Source organism: Nomascus leucogenys, chromosome 14 (assembly GCF_006542625.1).
Source record: "Nomascus leucogenys isolate Asia chromosome 14, Asia_NLE_v1, whole genome shotgun sequence".
Taxonomy (NCBI): Eukaryota; Metazoa; Chordata; class Mammalia; order Primates; family Hylobatidae; genus Nomascus; species Nomascus leucogenys.
The window spans coordinates 92,631,684-92,649,721 of NC_044394.1; the positions used below are offsets into that span (position 1 = coordinate 92,631,684).

Genomic DNA, 18,038 nt, shown 5'->3' on the forward strand with positions numbered 1-18,038 from the left:
CCCCACAGATAGCACACGTGTACACCCACACAATTCAGTGTGCATACACGCATCCGTTCACAGGTTAATTGCTGCCCCAGCTATCAGCTCTTTTTCATTAACTGTTATGGCAAAATATTTTAAAGGATAACATTGATTTATGTTTATCTTCATTTTGTGTTTCCTTATGGTTCATATGAGTTTATTGGAAAATTAGCAACATACACATCATTTTGGGGAATGGAAAGTGAGGCAGAGTAAGCTAGAACATTCACTGTAACATTATAAGCAAGTAGAATAAATTGATAATACCTTCACCAGTAATGCACTTTCCCTAGTGGAAATAAATTATTTGTATAAATAGCCTCTTGATGTTTGTGTGTTATTTAGTTATAACAAATCACATTTTTCTTTTTTGTATATGACACTTTAATGTTAGTACTGAAAATGTTTTTTCTGACATTTTTTCAGTAATTGTCATTTACATCAAATATGCAGCTAGAGCTAATAGAAAAACAGTTAAAACAATTTGTTGTAATGGTGAGATATTTATAAGGAAACATTTATAAAAGATCTTCTGTAAGACAGCTTAGACTTGAAAATACTTATCAGTCTTAGAGTCATTCAGGTGTTTTTACAGCCAAAAGTAGAAGCACCTTTTAATATTCATGCTTAATATTTATAAAAACTGAATTGGAGGTTTTTTTGTTTTGTTTTGTTTTGTTGTTTTTTTTTGAGAAGAAGCAGCTGCATTTGTTAAAATGTGAAAGTGCCAGTTCAGAGGTGCTGTAGCTCGCTACCTTGGAAGGCGTGTGTGTGGCCGTAGCTCTGTGAACACACGTGTGAACCTGGCGTTAGGACACCCGGGCCCTCCTTCGTAGTGTGAACACTCTGGCCGTGTCCTGCAGCTTCGCCTTCTTAGCTCCTTGCTGGGATTTTCCAGCATCCCTTTGACTTGTCCTCTTTTGTCCTTTGGGTCTGAGGCCACACTGGGCCTCCTGGCTCTCCATGGAGCTGAGTGTGGGTGTGTCTTGCTGGCAGGCAGGTTCCGGAGCCGCAGCATCCCCATCGCCCACCCGGATGTTCCCGGGGCTGTAGGCCGCCAGCTGGCACAGGGCCACGGCTGCCGTCTGCTTCTGCTCCTCACTGCTGTCCACCGCGCGTGCGTCTGGAGCCTCCTCGCCGGGGCCTGTGGGTGGGGCCCCGTCACCGTCAAGGCAGCCTGGCTTGGTCTCAGGGTGGCCGGGCCCATCCTCAGAACCTTCTGTCCCAGTCTTCTGTGGAACACCAGCAGCAGGTTCTGCAGCTCGTGGTCGGCCGGGGAAGGCAGGCCTCGGAGCCTGGGCGTTACAGGGGTCCTTCACGGAGAGATTGAGAGGAAGGTCCTGCAGCTCTGAGAAGCTGGCGGTTTCTGCCTGGGGGCCACCTTGGTACATGGGTTCATGCGTGGCTGCCAGGTTTATCTCTGATTTCTTGGAGAGGTTGAGGGGGCCTATCCTGGAGCTGTCGTCCGGACTGGAAGGCGCGGCCTCCGAGACGAGAGGAGCGCTCCCGGTCGGAGCGGGAGGGTCTCCGTCCCCAACGTTGAGGCTAGAAGAAGCCAAGAAAAAGCTTAGTGGGAGCTTGCTTAGAAAAGCGACTTGTGAAGCAGTTTGAGCAAGTATAAGCCTGGCTCATGGAACCCAACCAGAAACATTCCCCGGGAGGTTCTGAAAATGACATTCTCTTACCTTATTGGAGACTCTGCTCTGCTCTCAGGAGCCTGGGCAGGTCGGCATTCTGTGCTTTTCTTAACAGGCTTGAAGGCTGTGAGGCTTTGCTCTGGCTGGTGGAGTCTTCCCCGTGCACTGGAGGCCGCCTTGTTGGAGAGGTCGTACAGGCCTTCACAGGTCTGGCTCGTCTGCATGAAGTTGGTGGGGCTCGGCCTCCCTGGGGAGCCTGTGGCTGCGCTCCCTGCACGGGGGCTCATTTTGGACCCTTCCGTGTCTCTCTGCTCAGCTTTGGAGGAGTCTTTAGCCTCAGGAATTGGACTTTCGAACTCGACGTGTTTTCTGTTGGGGTCCGAAGGGTTTAACCTGGAAGGACTCGAGGCTGGATAGACCAGGGTGGCTTCTTCAAGCAGGTGAGAGCTCTGATCTCGGGTGAGGCCAGCGACAGGTGGGAGTCTGAGACCATAGGAGGAAAATGCAGACTCTGGCCTGTAAAATCCGTAAGGAATCGGCAGATTAGAGGGATATTGCTGGAAAAACCTGTAATGATCGTATGTGGCTGGAGATGGAGTCAGGTGCTTAGGGATCGGCCCCAGGTGAGGCAGGAAGTGTCTCGCGTCTTGGGCTCCGTAGACTGACAGCAGGGGTGCGTCACACTCGGGTGAGCTCCCAGCCAGCAGGTAAGGCGAGTAGATGGTGGCCAGCCCGTGCTCTGTGTAAAAGTGAGGCGGGTACTCGGGGATGGTGGGGTGCACGTAAGGGGAAATGGCCCCAAGCCCCTTTGTAGATGAGATTTTATGTGGAAACTCTGGTGGGAGGAAAGGTGAGCCGGCTTTCCAGGGGTAGCCAGGGGCGTGGAAGGCCGACTTGGTGTGGAAAGAGGCGGCCTTGGCGGTGGGGTTGTGTAAAGCCAGTGTCTCAGGCGCCTCGGCGTTGTCTGGCCCCTTGAGTCTGTGCTCGCCGACTGGAACAAATGCAGAAGGCCGAGCCGCGCCTTCCAGAGCAGGCTGGGCACCGAGGGCGGCTTCCGGAGCTGGGCTCTCGCACGCTGATGCCCTGTGGAGGGCTGGCTTCTGTCCCGGGCACCTGTGGGTTCCCCGGGCTTGCAGCTCCAGGTTTTCCTTGATGTCTTCCCTGGCAGAGCTGTGCTGAAGCTTTGAGTCGAAGGCGGAGAGTCCGTTTGCGCCAGACTTGGAAGACGATGGCTTCGCCGTGGCATCGGGCTGGTTGGTTTGCTTAGGGTCTAGCGAGTTAGATTTAGGGCACTTGGGAACTCGATCCTGCTCTGATACTAAAGTAATCGAGTTTTTACAAAGACCGTACTTCATGTGATTAAAAAGATGTGACTTCTCATTGCAAGTAAAGGGACATTGGAAACATTTATACTTGAAGGGCTTTCCTGGAGGCCTGGGGATGTAATGTGGCTTTTTTGGCTTCCGCTCTTTGAGAAGACTCATTTTCCTCCTTATGCCTCGGACTCTGGCTGTCCAGGTGGCGTGATCACTGTCGACGCCGCGTGCACTTCGTGGTTTCTAAAAGGGCACCTCCCGCTTTGCTGTCTTTCCCGAGCACTTCTATCAGAAGCCAGCTCTGCGTGCTGAGGGTCTGGCGAGAGCCTGCGTCATCTGGCGGCCGGGAGCTGTAATAAAGAGCAGAGTCTTGGTGTCAGGACAGCGAGTGAGGGGTTGGCGAAAAGCCGGCCTCAGCTCGCCACAGCGCCGCAGGATCCCTGAAGCAGAGCCCCTGAAGGGCCGAAACCGCCTGCTCCTGAGGGGAGCAGCTGCTGGTCACAGAAGCAGCCCTGCCCTTGGTAACCTGGCTGCCACCTCCCCACCACGTTTTCTGTTTTCTGAGTCTGATCTGAAAGAGTCACCTCGGGGCCTAGAGGTGGAGTGTGGTGTGTGGTACGTTGAGTGTCTGTTCTGAGAATGCTTGTAAGCCTTTGAGATTTGGGAACTTTTATCCCGTGACCTGGACCTTTCCTCGAGAGCACCCTGCCAGGGGCTGAGGACACCGAGCCCCCTGCCAGGGTCTGGACAGAGTCCTGTCCCAGTGCTGCCCGACTCTGCTCGGGGGTTACACGCTTGAAGCAGTGAGTGTGTGATCGGCCGCACTCTCACGTGAAATACAAAGGGGTTTGTGGCTGTTTCCCCTTAACGTGTACCCCACAGTCACAGAGTGCCCCCTCACTTTTACACAGCGCATGGGCTGGCCACCGTCTACTTGCTCCTACCTGCTGGCCGGGAGCTTTCTCAAGTGCTGCGTGCCCCTGCTGTCGGTCTGCAGAGCCCAACACCATGAATGCTGCTGCCTCCCCTGGGGCCGATCCCTAAGCATTAGCGGCAGTTTCTGCCCACTTCAGCCACGTCGTTGGTGTATTCTACCTGTGCTTGTTTAAAAATGAAGAACATTCGAACACAAGACTCTACCCTACTGCTTCTAAAGTCAGCTTTGTCATTAAGTAGCATTTATGTTGTCTCAGATATGACTACAAATGCTATATTTATGTTGACTTAAATGGTTGAAATACTGTTGGTGAATTTGTACATCCTGTGAGTGACAGCAGCATTGTGAGACATGCTTTCACAGTCACCCTGTTCCTGCTGGCCAGGAGGCATGGCCAGCAGCGCCTGCCCATCCAGGTGCACCTCCAAATGGAAGAACCAAAGCTTTGCCACACTCCTGCCCGAGAGGAGACCAGAGTGAGCAGTATCCACTTGAGAGATGGTTGGGTCATGGGAGGAAGCTGTCCTAGCCTTTAACCTTTAGGGAGTGGGTTCAGCCCTCTGGCCACACCTGCTCAGGTCCTAGGACCCACCAGAGGCTGTGTGTGTGATGTCAGAGCTGGCCTGCTCTTTTGGATTCTTCCAGAGGATCTCTGTGTCCCCCTTACCAGCCCCAGGTTTCCTTCAGAGGCTGCACCGCACACCCAAGGCTGAGAACAAAGGCTTTTTTTTTTTTTTTTTTTGAGATGGAACTTCTCTCTTGTTGCCCAGGCTGGAGTGCCATGGTGCAATCTCAGCTCACTGCAACCTTCGCCTCCCGGGTTCAAGCGATTCTCCTGCCTCAGCCTCCCGAGTAGCTGGAATTACAGGCGCCCACCACCACGCCCAGCTAATTTTTTTTTGTATTTTTAATAGAGACGGGGTTTTGCCATGTTGGCCAGGCTGGTCTCGAGCTCCTGACCTCAGGTGATCCACCTGCCTCAGCCTCCCAAAGTGCTGGGATTAGAGGCGTGAGCCACCTCGCCCGGCCCAGAACAGAGGCTTTGAGAGTCTGGGGTTCTCCACGTGGCAGCTGGGCCTGGAGCAACTCAAGCAGCAACTGCCTGGGAGACAGCGCGAGTGGGAGATGGGGTGGAGGTGCAGTGGATCAAGGCTGAGCACTTTAATTCGTATTAAAAATGTGAAAAGGAAAAGGTCTTTAGGGTCTAAATATTTTCATACAGCTTAAAAATAAAGTTAAATGACCCAGATGCCTATCAGTGATAGACTGGATAAAGAAAATGTGGCACATGTACACCATGGAATACTGTGCAGCCATAAAAAGGAATGAGTTCATGTCCTTTGCAGGGAAATGGGTGGAGCTGGAAGCCAGCATCCTCAGCAAACTAGCGCAGGAACAGAAAACCAAACACACATGGTCTCACCCGTAAGTGAGGACACATGGACATGGACGCAGGGAGGGGAACATCACACACCAGGGCCTGTCTGGGGTGGGGGGCTGGGGGGAGGGAGAGCATTAAGACAAATAGCTAATGCATGCAGGGCTTAAAACCTAGATGATGGGTTGATGGGTACAGCAAACCACCATGGCACACATTTACCTATCTAACCTACACGTTCTGCACTTGTGTCCCGGAACTTAAAGTATAATAAAAAAAAAATACATTAAAGTTAAATGGAGGGCTGGGGGCGGTGGGTCACGCCTGTCATCCCAGCACTTTGGGAGGCTGAGGCGGGAGGATCCCTTGAGCCCAGGAGATTGAGCCGCAGGGAACTGTCATCCCACCACCGCACTCCAGCCTGGTGGGCAACAGAATGAGACCCTGCCTCAAAAAAAAAGCTAAATGGAAATGACTTAAGAAAACTGTTTCAACTGCATTTTTTTTTTTTTTTAAGGAATGGGCAGATGTGCCCATTCTTGAGTCTGCGAAGTTTTATGTGTAGACATCAGGGTGGCTAAAAGTCAAGTGAAAAGCCGCCCCTTGAAAATAGAGCAACGTGTGTGGGACCCTGGGAGGCAGCTGTCCCTGAAGCGAGGCGCCACCCCTCCTCCCTGCACCCCTGTGTCCTTCCTCCCACACGCCAGGGGCCGGGGTGGCGGTTGGGCTTTCATATGGCTGCCCTGAACTCCGGGGAAATGCTCTGATTCTATTCTCAGCAAAGTGGTTTCTCTACTCATTTATTCATATTTCTTTCTTTCTTTCTTTTCTTTTCTTTTTCTGGGACGGAGTTTTGCTCTTGTTGCCCAGGCTGGAGCGCAGTGGTGCGATCTCAGTTCACTGCAACCTCCGCCTCCTGGGTTCAAGAGATTCTCCTGCCTCAGCCTCCCTAGTAGCTGGGATTACAGGTGCCCACCACCATGCCCGGCTGATTTTTTGTAATTTTAGTAGAGATGGGGTTTCACTATGTTGGCCAGGCTGGTCTCAAACTGCTGACCTCAGGCGATCCGCCCGCCTCAGCCTCCCGAAGTGCTGGGATTACAGGCGTGAGCCACCATGCCTGGCTCATTTATTCATAATTCTTAAAACACAAAGAACCACCCTTCACCCTACAAACTGCCTCTGTTAACATACTTTAAGTTCTTTAAGACATTTATGTGCTAAGAAGTGGTTTAGGTAGAAAAGGGGCTCTGCTGACCTGCCGCCTTCACTGTGATAAGTTTCTGTGTAGCAGGGACAGTGAGGCACGGTTTGGATGAGGACAAGATGTTTGTTACCCTACAATCAGGGAGGATGTCGCGTGACACCCTGGGCTCAGACCCCGTGCTCAGCACCCCTCTCCCACCGTGGGCTGCCACAGAAGCTACAAGGCACTGGGTCAAGGCCAAGCAAATGAAACACATAATGATAGCTTTGTCTTTCTAATTTCCCCCTATTAGAAGAAAGAACGTGAAATAATTCTTTATGGGCTCAGTCCCTACCGTGTGGGGCAGACCTGCCCTGGGTGATGAAAGCAGTTTCCCTGCCTCCTTTCAGGAAGTAGAGAAGCTGGTGCCTGGTTCCAGCCAAACGCTGGGCCAGCCAGATCAGTCAGTGGGGCCTGTGCCGGCACGCCTCGCCGCGCTCCCTGGTTCTGAAGGCGTGAGAACCTCTGCAAGTCAGGTTCCCATGATTGTATAGGATGTGTTATGGCAGGGACCTGAAAACTGATGATTTCATCACTAGCTGGAAGCATCATGATCGAAACGATGACAGTTGCAAAATGTTCATCAAGTGAGAGCTGCGTCGTCGTGAGACCGAAACGCCACCTCTAGCGCCTGAAACACAAGCCCTCAGAGGAGCAGACGGCTCCCTCAGGTTTTAAGAAAGTGAGGACTTTAGTTTTCGAAGCAGCGTTATTTCACATTGCTGATACTTTCAGGCAAAAACAAAAAACAAACAAACCCCACAAAACCCATGTTGGTTAGATTTTCTCAAAAGCTTTACAACAGGCAAGTTACGTGTAAGCTCTGCTGTTGCCCAAAATAGTAATTAGGGAAATAATTGCTTTTATATTAATATGTCTCTTTTCTAGTCAGATGTTATTGTCTGAAGTTTTGAGCGATTTGCCCTTTTGTTCTTTGATCAGTTAGTTTACGTAAGCGGGTGTGGCAGGGAGGAAGCCCCTGGTGGGTGAGAGTGTTTTGGAGTTCAGTTGCTCGAAGGGAATTGGTGTCAATTTGGAGTCTGGGGCAGTCGTTTTAGTAACCTTGGGTAAACTGACCTCTCAGGCTTGCACAATTTGCTAATTAAAACAGGGAGCACAGCTGCTTCAGTTGTAAGCCGGGCGTAGTTCACCTGATCTATAAAACTACAATAGTGTCGGAGAAGTAAGTGGGATAACATTGTTGCTTTGGTAAGATTTCAAATGATGATGATGTCAGCCTGTGAGTTCTGTGTCCTGCTTAAGTGAGGTTTATAAGGATGAAGAAACCTAACCCGACGGCCAGTACCTCAGGCTGTCACAGCTTTCTGTGGGCACAGCGTTTGAAATAGTCTCTGTGTGGTCAGTTTCTACCAGCCCGACTTTGTACTCTGGCAGCTGCTGGTGTTAAGTATTCCCAAAAGAGTATGTTGTTGCCCAAACAGTGTAACCCAGAACCCTAGCTGTTTACAGTAATTCGGATTTGCATTTAGAGGTGCAGCTTTTCTCTAGAGGGGATAAAGAAGTGCGGGGCGTTTTTCTCTCCTGGGGGAGGTGTGTTTCCATTTTAGTTAATAACACGCCCGGAGAGCTGTCTGTCTGTCTGTGAATAAAGCAGAGTCTCGTTCATTATCTGCGTTCATTGGAGAACTGCAGTGCTAGTGTGTTTTACAGCGAAGACCTCGGTGTGATCCTGAAGGAGGGTTTCATCCTCCTCTCATTTCCCACTGGATCAGCAGGAAGCGTTAGCAGGGTGGACATTCCACAGAGCTTCCAGATCTGGATCAAAGGTGGCTGTTACTGAAATACTTATGCAGAGTCTTCCCTGCCTGCTGCTGGCTAATGTGTGCCCTCTTCTCCAACACACCTCCTCTGAGCCTGGCCTGGCACAAAGACATCTTTCTCCAAATTCTTTCAGATCAAGCAGCCCATGTAGACGGTGTCTACACTAAAGGGCATAAGAACAGTGGGGTGCAGTGGCTTAGAACATGCTCGGGATCCAGCTGAGCTTTCACCAGGATTTTCTTGCTGTATTTACAGATGCCACTCTGTGCCTTTCTCAATATTTTAAATGTTGTGTGCTCAGCCGATGCACTTGGCTTCTGGAAAGGGCGCTGAGAGCTCGCTTCTCTTCCTGCTCAACGTGCACTGGGCCGGGTGTTGGGGCGTAGCTGCCCACACAGACAGTGCTTTGAAGAGTGAGTGGTTTCGGTTGGCCACGGGGTTGTGTCTGTCTTGTTTTTAAAGTTCTAAATTGCCAATATACTGTCTTTCCAAAGGTTCCTAAGTGTGGACAGTTAATGCAGCAGACAGTTGTTAGGGTAATAGTGAGAAGTTGGGGTGTTTAACAAACTTCTAAGGAGTTTGGACTTTGAAAAATAGACAAGAGAAAGAGTTCTTAAAAAAAAAAACTTTGATACGACACAGTGGAGGTAATTACAGTTTAACTTTATGGGACGTTTCTGTGACAGGCTGGGTAACTATGCTTGTCATGTGTCCTAACCTGTGCCCTGAGATTGTGCTGTAATGGTCCTTTCGGTGGTGTCCAGCTGTCTGGCGAGGAGCCTGCCGGGCTGGAGCGTTGTGAAGGGCATGCTGTAATTACAATACTGTGATGTGGCGTTGTTGCATAACTCAAGGACACACCATTGTCGCCTACCCACTGTGGTGTCGCAAGAACAAGATTTGTGAGTTTTACTCCAATTGAGCTTTTCCAGTGATTGACTGCCACTCCCTCCCAGCCTTTCGGTTCTTTAAAATGAAAGATAAACCTCAGGACAACCAAGACCTGGGGAAAAGACAGTCTTTGGGGATATAATTTGGAAGAATGGATCCAGAAAAACAACCAGGGGCTCTTAATTCCAGTTTCGGCAGGAGATCCCGAGTTACAGACCTGAGCTCGTAAACAAACGCTCACCACTTTACAGTCGCCGCCTCATCCTGAAACTCCGGTCAGAAATGCTGGAAGGCCTTTGCTAATGCGCAGTGAAAATTAGGGGCACAAATGTGGACGGATTGTGCTTGGTCAGTAATTGTTCTCCTCCAGATCAGATTTATGAGAAATTTCATATAAGGAAAAAACCCCTTTTTGTGTCTGTGTCTATATGTACAGAAGACCTTAACAACCAAACAGAAACTTAACCCCTTTGGTTTGGTTTTGTTTTTGAAAGCTTATGTCCAATTTTAAACTTTACGTAAGCTTGTGTACTTATTTTAAATTTTAAAACTGTTAAAAGTTAAACTAGATATTAAATTCGGCACTGTCTAATGTGCATACACCACACATACAACCCTAAATTCAGCTGTGTCTAATGTACATACAGCACACATATATATAAATGCTAAATTCACCCTAATGTACATACACCACACATATATAACCCTAGATTCACCCTAATATACATACACCACACATATATATATGACCCTTACCTCTTGGTAGCATTTGTTGTGGTTTGTTTTTGAGGTTAGGAACAGTTAAGCAATAATATGAATTTGTGTTGGTTTAACTTTTATGAATTTTAGGGCAGAACAAGGAGTTAATTTCCAGATAAGCTTGTTCATGTTCTTAGAATAAAGTGTCAGCCTCATTAGAAGTTTTGTAATCGTGGTCTGCATCCCAGCCATGCACCTGCTGGGTCCTGAGTAATCCTCGGAGCCCAGAGCAAGGCAGAGCAGACACGAGGCAGACGCTGCGTTCAGCCGGGTATTGTAGATACGTCTGAGAAGAGTTTTAAAATAAAACTTGAATTTGAAAAGAAATAGTAAGTACTTACCAGAGGTGGGCAGTGCTGGGATGTGGCTGGGTCTTGGTGCCGGTGGCTGGCGGTGCTCAGGAAGCAGTACCTGTTCTCACGCTTGCTCGGTGAAACTGGAGCCTGCTGTTCCAGTGGGAGGGATTTAAGTGTAGGAGTTGAGCCCTCGGGGCGTAGAGATGCACCTGATATTCCTCCTGCCCGCAGCTACGATTCATGTGTTTGCACCCACCGAGCTGCTGCGGGCAGCCTCCCCAGCACTGGACCCAGCCAGCAAGTGTCTCGCAGACTCCCAGCGCTGTCTCCAGACTCACCGTCTGTGAGTGCGGTGTCAGTGCTGCCTGGACGGCCATATGTCGGAGGGCTTTTGACGTGTCCGCAGTTAGAATAGAGATTACTATGTTCATCACACCCGATAGTATTTGGCGTTATGATAAAGACATGTGAGACTTTCCTTTAGAACTTGAGCGTGTGTACACAGGAGGCAAACACTTAGATTGATTCTCAAGTACGCAGGCCCTGGGAGGTACAGCATTCATGGCGTCCTTGCCATGAAGGGTCCAGTGAGGCCTCTGAGGATCTGTGTACCTTCCACCCTCTACCCTGCTCCTGAGAGTCTCTGTCCCTGGTCCTCCTCGGGAGCTGAGCCGGCAGGGAGGGAACTCATCCCAGCGCCCGGCTGCAGGGACCTGCCGGAGCTTGCCCGACTCCAGGCACCGCAAGAGCTGCGGAGCAGGGTGTGTGGGTGCGGGGGAGGGGCCAGCTGTGCACTCCCGCAGACCACCCTCCCCCCACTTTAAATTGCAGACGCACTTAACTCAGGGTCCAGTTTTTACCTCCACACCCCCCTCAAAACTGCTTGCTTGCTTATTTAATCGGAGGCCGCACCTCAGCTGTAGCGAAGGCTGGCATGTGGTGTCGGTTTGAGGACTGGGAAAGGAGGTGGGATGAGCTGGCGTCAGGCCCTTGGATGAGCCTGAGGCTGCAGGGCTGTGGCATAGGGACCAGCTGGCCAGGACAGATGCTGGTTTTTTTTTTTTTTTGAGATGGAGTTTTGCTGTTGTTGCCCAGGCTGGAGTGCAATGGCATGATCTTGGCTCACTGCGTTTCTCCTGCCTCAGCCTCCCGAGTAGCTGGGACTACAGGCGCCCGCCACCACGCCCGGCTAATTTTTTGTATTTTTAGTAGAGATGGGGTTTCACTGTGTTAGCCAGGATGGTCTTGATCTCCTGACCTTGTGATCCACCCACGTCGACCTCCCAAAGTGCTGGGATTACAGGTGTGAGCCACCGCGCCCGGCCTGTTTGTTTTTTGTTGTTTATTTTTTTCCTTAAGACTTAAGATTTTACATGGCTTTGCTTTTACTTTTATATTTAATTCCCTTTTTTTTTCTTTTGAGACAGGGTGTTGTTCTGTCACCCAAGCTGGAGTGCAGTGGTGCGATCACGGTTCGCTGTAGCCTCAACCTCCTGGACTCAAGTGATCCTCCCGCCTCAGCCTCCCCAGTAGTTGGGACTACAGGCATGGTCACTACGCCTGGCGAATTTTTTGTAGAGACAGGGTTTTGCCATGTTGCCCAGGATGGTTTAATACCTTAAAATTTTTTTTGGTGGCTTTTGTCCATTGAGACATCCATATACTTTGTGAAGTCAAAAAGAGTTATGTAAGTCTTACGACAAAAAACAGCAGTTCCCTGTCCCTCTTACCTATTCCTGGATAGCAAACTATCCCAAACTTAGTGGCTTAAAACAAGCACCGTTTTATTACGTCTTAGGATATATTGTGTCAGGAGTTTGTGGAGGGCCTGGCTGAGTGCTGCTTCTGTTTCATGGACACTGACTGGGGTGGCTCAGTGGGAGAAAGCTGGCAGGTGACTGGTCTGGAGCGTCCAGGACAGCTTCACTCACCTGCCTTCTGTCCTGGAGGGGCAGCTGGAATCCTGAGATCAGCTGGAACCTCATCCTCACTTAGTAGCACTTCAGAGTTCTCCCTAGGAGGGTGGGCAGCTGTATGATGGCTCAGGACTTGAAGAGAGCAAGGTGGAAGGTTCCAGTCCTCCAGAAGGCTGGGCCGCAGATTGTCAGGGTGTCCCTTCTGTCACCTTTCTCTGCCGAGGCAGCCTCGTGCTGCCCAGATGCAAGGTGGGAGCCGAGGGCTCCACCTCTCAGCGGCAGGAGTGCCAGGTGTCTGCGCTATGACTCCCTCTGCCCAGAAGCCCCACCTTGGCCTTTCCTAAGCTGAGTGTTGTGACCCTTGCCATGAAGGGTCCAGTGAGGCCTTTGAGGATCTGTGTACCTTCCACCCTCCACCCTGCTCCTGAGAGTCTCTGTCCCTGGTCCTCCTCGGGAGCTGAGCCGGCAGGGAGGGAGCTTATCCCAGCGCCTGGCTGGGTGTTTACCTCCTTGATTCTAGCCGTACTGATATGTTGGTGGTTCTGTGCCCTCTCTCTCTCCCTCTTCCTTCTCCACTCCTGGTCGAGGTGTTGTGTGGTGTCTGCCCTTTGTGGAAGATGGGAATTTGCCTCTCTTTGCCCTTCTGCCCCCATGTCTGCCTTCCCCGTCATCTGGGGGGTTTTGCCGGCCTCTCTTTGCCCTTCTGCCCCCATGTCTGCCTTCCCCGTCATCTGGGGGGTTTTGCCAGCCTCTCTTTGCCCTTCTGCCCCCATGTCTGCCTTCCCAGTCATCCAGGGGGTTTTGCCTGCCTCTCTCTTGCACTGGAAGGCCTGCTGCTCGGACCCCGTGTCGTCTCTCTCTTGAGTTAGTCATTTAGTTTGACATGAGGCACACACCTTTTATAGGCTCTTGAGAAAGTGCAAGAGAGATTTTTTTGGAGGTCTTGAATTATTGAAAATGTTTTTATCTACTCTTCAACCTCACTGATTGGCTGAGTCTAGAATTTCAGGCCAGAAATCATTTACCTTTAGATTTTTGCAAGTGTTCTCCATTTTGTTTCCTTCTTTTTTTTTTTTTTTTTTTTTTTTTTTTGAGACGGAGTCTCGCTTTGTCGCCCAGGCTGGAGTGCAGTGGTGGTGTGATCTCGGCTCACTGCAAGCTCTGCCTCCTGGGTTCACACCGTTCTCCTACCTCAGCCTCCCAAGTAGCAGGGACTACAGGCGCCCTCCACCACGTCCGGCTAATTTTTTGTATTTTTAGCAGAGATGAGGTTTCACCGTGTTAACCAGGATGGTCTCGATCTCCTGACCTCGTGATCTGCCCGCCTCGGCCTCCCAAAGTGGTAGGATTACAGGCTTGAGCCACCACACCCGGCTGCAAGTGTTCTCCATTTTCTCTAGCTTCTAGTACTGCGGTTGAGAACCTTGATGCCATTCTGATTCCTGATTCTTTCTCTCTTAACATTTTAGTGTGAAAATTCTCAAAATACAGACAAGTTGTAAGGATGCTCCAGTGAACTCTCTTGTACCCAACAGCGGGGCTCTCCAGTTAACACAGCTGTCTGCGTTCCCTTCCCTTCCCCTCGCCGTCCAGCTTACTTACTCTTCCCTTCCCCTCCCCGTCCAGCTTACGTACCCTTCCCTTCCCCTCCCCGTCCAGCTTACTTACCCTTCCTTTCCCCTCCCGGTCCAGCTTACTTACCCTTCCCTTCCCCTCGCCGTCCAGCTTACTTACCCTTCCCTCCCCCTCGCCGTCCAGCTTACTTACCCTTCCCTCCCCCTCCCCGTCCAGCTTACTTACCCTTCCCTCCCCCTCGCCGTCCAGCTTACTTACTCTTCCCTTCCCCTCGCCGTCCAGCTTACTTACTCTTCCCTTCCCCTCGCCGTCCAGCTTACTTACTCTTCCCTCCCCCTCCCCGTCCAGCTTATGTACCCTTCCCTTCCCCTCCCCGTCCAGCTTACTTACCCTTCCCTTCCCCTCGCCGTCCAGCTTACTTACCCTTCCCTCCCCCTCCCCGTCCAGCTTACTTACCCTTCCCTCCCCCTCCCCGTCCAGCTTACTTGTCTTGCGCATTTCAGGTCAGTTGCAGACATTAGTCTGCTTTGCCCCAAACACTTTGCAGGAATATTCTTACTAGTTTATGATTCTTCTTTCAAAGGTAAGCTTTACATTCAGTGAAGGGCACAGGTCTTAAGAGGACAATTTAACGAGTTTTGACAAATGTGTTCTCCCATTATGGTCCCAGAGAGTTCCGTCACACCGATGCCACCCTTCCCCACCCAGATCGTGGCAACTGCAGGCTGATACTTTTCCACCAGGGATTAGTTTTATGTGTTGTGGAATTTTATGTCAGTTGTGATTCCTGATTTTTATGGACAGCTGTTTCTCACCTGCAGGTTCTTTCCTTTATCCTCAGTAGTCTTAGTTTTCTTAACTTTATATTTCAACACTTCTGTTAAGTGCTTGCTTCCTAATTTTGGTTTCCATGAGCTCTGTTTTGTTCTGAGTGTTCGTTATGTAGCATCTCATTCTCATGCAGTAGTTGTAGTAGCTTTTCTTTTTTTCTTTTTTTTTTTTTTTTTGAGACGGAGTCTTGCTCTGTCACCCAGGCTGGAGTGCAGTGGTGCCATCTCGGCTCACTGCAAGCTCTGCCTCCCAGGTTCACACCATTCTCCTGCCTCAGCCTCTCCAAGTAGCTGGGACTACAGGCGCCAGCCACCACGCCCGGCTAATTTTTTTTTGTATTTTTAGTAGAGATGGGGTTTCACTGTGGTCTTGATCTCCTGACCTCGTGATCCGCCCGCCTCGGCCTCCCAAAGTGCTGGGATTACAAGCGTGAGCCACTGCGCCCGGCCAGCTTTTCTTATCTAAGGATTTTAGTGATAGCTTTCTTTTAGTAGGGGGTGGAGGAGTGGGGGTGGATGTTCTCCGTGTGTGTGTGTGTGTGTGTGTGTGTGTGTGTGTGTGTGTGTGTGTTTAAAGACCTGGGGTCTTGCTGTGTTACCCAGGCTGGACTTGAACTCCGGGTCTCAAGTGCTTCTCCTGCCTCAGCCTCCCGGGTAGCTGGGACTGCAGGAGCGCCACGCCATGCCTGGTGCCCTCCCTGCATCTTCAGTGTGGCTGCCTGCCTTCCAGGGCCTCTGCTGAGCACCTCGGAGAGTCAGCCCTGTCTCCTGCCCCAGTGAGCACCTCGGAGAGTCAGCCCTGTCTCCTGCCCCTGTGCTCCTTGGGTTAGGCCTACCCTGCCCCACCCCCTAGAGTTCTGTGGTGCCACAGATCTGGAGCTTTTTAGGGACTTGTCCTGTGGATCAGGGGGAGTCTGGGTTTTCTCCCTCCAGGGGAGGGCTGGACTTCTCGGTCTGAGGCATTTCCTGCTGTCCCTGCACTTCCAGGCTCCTCCGTGGTGCTGGTGCTGCCTTCCCTGCCCTTCCTCTTCTACCCTGTAGCTTATCCCTTGAAAGAAGAAAATGGTCCGTTTCTGCTGTTTTTGGTGGGATTTTACCTGCTATTTTTTACGTGTTCAACCCCCTGTGTCACTCAGAAGTCTTGTGATTAGGTTTTTGACCAAATCTTAGGAACCGTCATGGGGGTGGCAGCTGCTGTTTCTTGCGTGTTCATGGTGTGGGGCACCGTGCCAAATGCACCACCTGCACTGGTCCATTTACTCAGAAGCACCACGCACCTGGCCTGTGGAGTTCCCCCACACACAGGTCGGGAACGTGGCCGAGGTACCCAGCCCAGAGGGTGATGAGCAGAATTACACCAGATGTGGGGGGTGCTTCCCTGTGGGTGCAGACCCTGGGTGGGGATGGAGGGGTACCTGGGGTGGTGGCTGCTCTTGGGGGTAAGCACTGGTGCCAGTGTGTGTTGGGGGGTGCCAGGGACCCAGGCAGGTGCTGGCGCTGCGGCCTCTATGTCAGGGCCTCTTTCCCTAGGGGTACACAGGCTGGAAGTGCAGTCCTGGTTGAGCTTTCCTAGTTTCCGGGTCGGGAGTGAGGCACAGGACATGGCTGGCTCGGCCCCTTCCTCTCCATCCCGTCCAGCTCGGCCCCTTCCTCTCCATCTTGTCCAGCTCGACCCCTTCCTCTCCATCCTGTCCAGCTCGGCCCCTTCCTCTCCATCTGGTCCATCCCGGCCCCTTCCTCTCCGTCCTGTCCAGCTCGGCCCCTTCCTCTCCATCTGGTCTGTCCCGGCCCCTTCCTCTCCGTCCTGTCTGGCCTGGCCCCTTCTTCTCTGTCCGTCCTGTGTGGCTCAGCCCCTTCCTCTCCGTCCTGCCCACCCCACCCCGGTCCCTTCGCAGCATCATCCTCTCCAGTGCACTGTGTGCTGGGACACAAGTCTTGGCTCTTCCGTCTTTACCCTTTGTGACTTGGGGCATCAATTACTGACCTCCCTGGGCCTCGGTCTTCCTGTTCGTGAAAGGGACTTGTGAGCATTTCTCACAGAACACCTGTGATGAAGGAAGGGTGTCACATCTTTGACCTTCTTAAAATACAAGATTGTTTTTGTTTTAATCCTTTGTGTTCCTTGTGGGGTGCTGCATCCAGAGGAAAGGAGAAAGGAAATGAAAACTCTGCAGAAAATCCACAGGCCTGGCATCAGCCTCCCAGTCTGATTTTGCCACAGCTGTAGGGAGACACGGCAACATTCTGTCCCCCAAGGGCACAGCTTCAGGAACGGCTCTGGGCTGGAGGGCATCTCTTGCCCGGCTGTGTCTCAGGGCTCTGCCCTCCTAAAGGGACTCAGGCCAGTGGGCAGAACTGTGGGATGGGACCGGGAGGCTTAGGGGGTGAGGGTGGCAGGCAGGCTTCGGCTTCCCTTCCCTTCTCAACCAGATTCCAGATCCTGGGGGCAGGGCATCCCGGGTCTGTGTGCCGAGCGCATGTTAAGAGGAGGAGGAACAGAAGGTGTAGGAACCCCCACAGGCCTGTCCTGTCTCCTGCCCTCCCCTGACCTGCTCCAGCTCTTAAGGGGTTTTGAGTACTTGCCCCTCCCTTTCCTTTGGAAAGTGTTTCTTAGGATTTCTTGGTTGTCATTCATTTCTGGTTGGAATTCCCATAGTGAGACTGTCTTGGTTTCGCGCTGGCCTAGGGGCTGCTGTGTGCCCTGTGGTGCTGAGTGTGCCATGACTGTAAGCCCTGTGCCTCCCTCCATGTGCTGCGTCCAGCATGCCGTGTCCTCTCGTCCAGCCCTCTGCTGCCCCCTCCACGCGCTGCGTCCCCTGTGCCGTGTCCTCTCGTCCAGGCCTCTGCTGCCCGCTGCTCTCTTTGGGACTTCCACTGTTTCCCCTTCCCCTTCCTTTCCTGATTTTCTTCCCTAGTGAGGGGCCCTTCCTGCTGCTGCGGGGCCCTGCTGCGGCCTCTGCCTTCTGTCCCTGGCGGTAGTGAGACTGGCTGAGACCCAGGGGAAGCCTGGAGACTGTCCTAGATTTCGGGGATGACGCTACACAGGCTTGCTGGCTTGGGTTAGGGCCCTAGGCCCTCCCTTTGGGTTGCCTGGAAGCCGCCAGCCAGGCCTGGACACCTCTCTGCCCCCGTCACCTTGGAGCAGCAGCCCAGGAGCAGGTCACAGCCCTTCCCCTGTGTTACATGGTCACCTGCCTGAGAACCCCTGCAGGCCTCTGTGTTTTGGGAAGTCGATTTAACTGAACAGAGCTCAGCTGAGAAAGGGCTGCCTCCCTCCCTACCCACCTTCGTTGCCTGGAACCGCGTGTCCAGGAGCCAGGCCTCAAGTGTCTGGTCTCTGGGCCACACACGCTAACACGGCCAAGCCCAGCAGCACCCCCGGGGTCCTCACCTGCCATGTGCCTGTGGTCGTGGCCAAGGTCTGGGCCCAACCTGCTCTGGGCGCTGTGGG

General features: G+C 51.9%; 2 protein-coding genes across 5 annotated transcripts in view; one reads left to right on the forward strand and one right to left on the reverse strand.

Moving 5' to 3' along the window:
• Window positions 1–18,038, forward strand: part of TBCD (tubulin folding cofactor D) — a 186,900-nt gene that overhangs the window by 79,903 nt on the left and 88,959 nt on the right. The gene's annotated exons all lie outside the window — the stretch shown is intronic.
• On the reverse strand, window positions 121–10,434 carry ZNF750 (zinc finger protein 750). Its single transcript, XM_003281648.4, has 3 exons — window positions 10,312–10,434; window positions 1,710–3,327; window positions 121–1,569 (listed from the first exon to the last, which is right to left on the reverse strand). The coding sequence occupies exons 2-3, from the start codon at window positions 3,143–3,145 to the stop codon at window positions 834–836; spliced, it is 2,172 nt and encodes a 723-aa protein (XP_003281696.2). The 5' UTR covers window positions 3,146–3,327; window positions 10,312–10,434; the 3' UTR covers window positions 121–833.

Bases quoted from the DNA above. Each gene is read 5' to 3' on its own strand.
- ZNF750 (XM_003281648.4), bottom strand. From the start codon at position 3,145: ATGAGTCTTCTCAAAGAGCGGAAGCCAAAAAAGCCACATTACATCCCC. The intron at 1,570-1,709 runs GTAAGAGAATGT...GGCTTCTTCTAG, and splicing joins AGAGCAGAGTCTCCAATAAG to CCTCAACGTTGGGGACGGAG.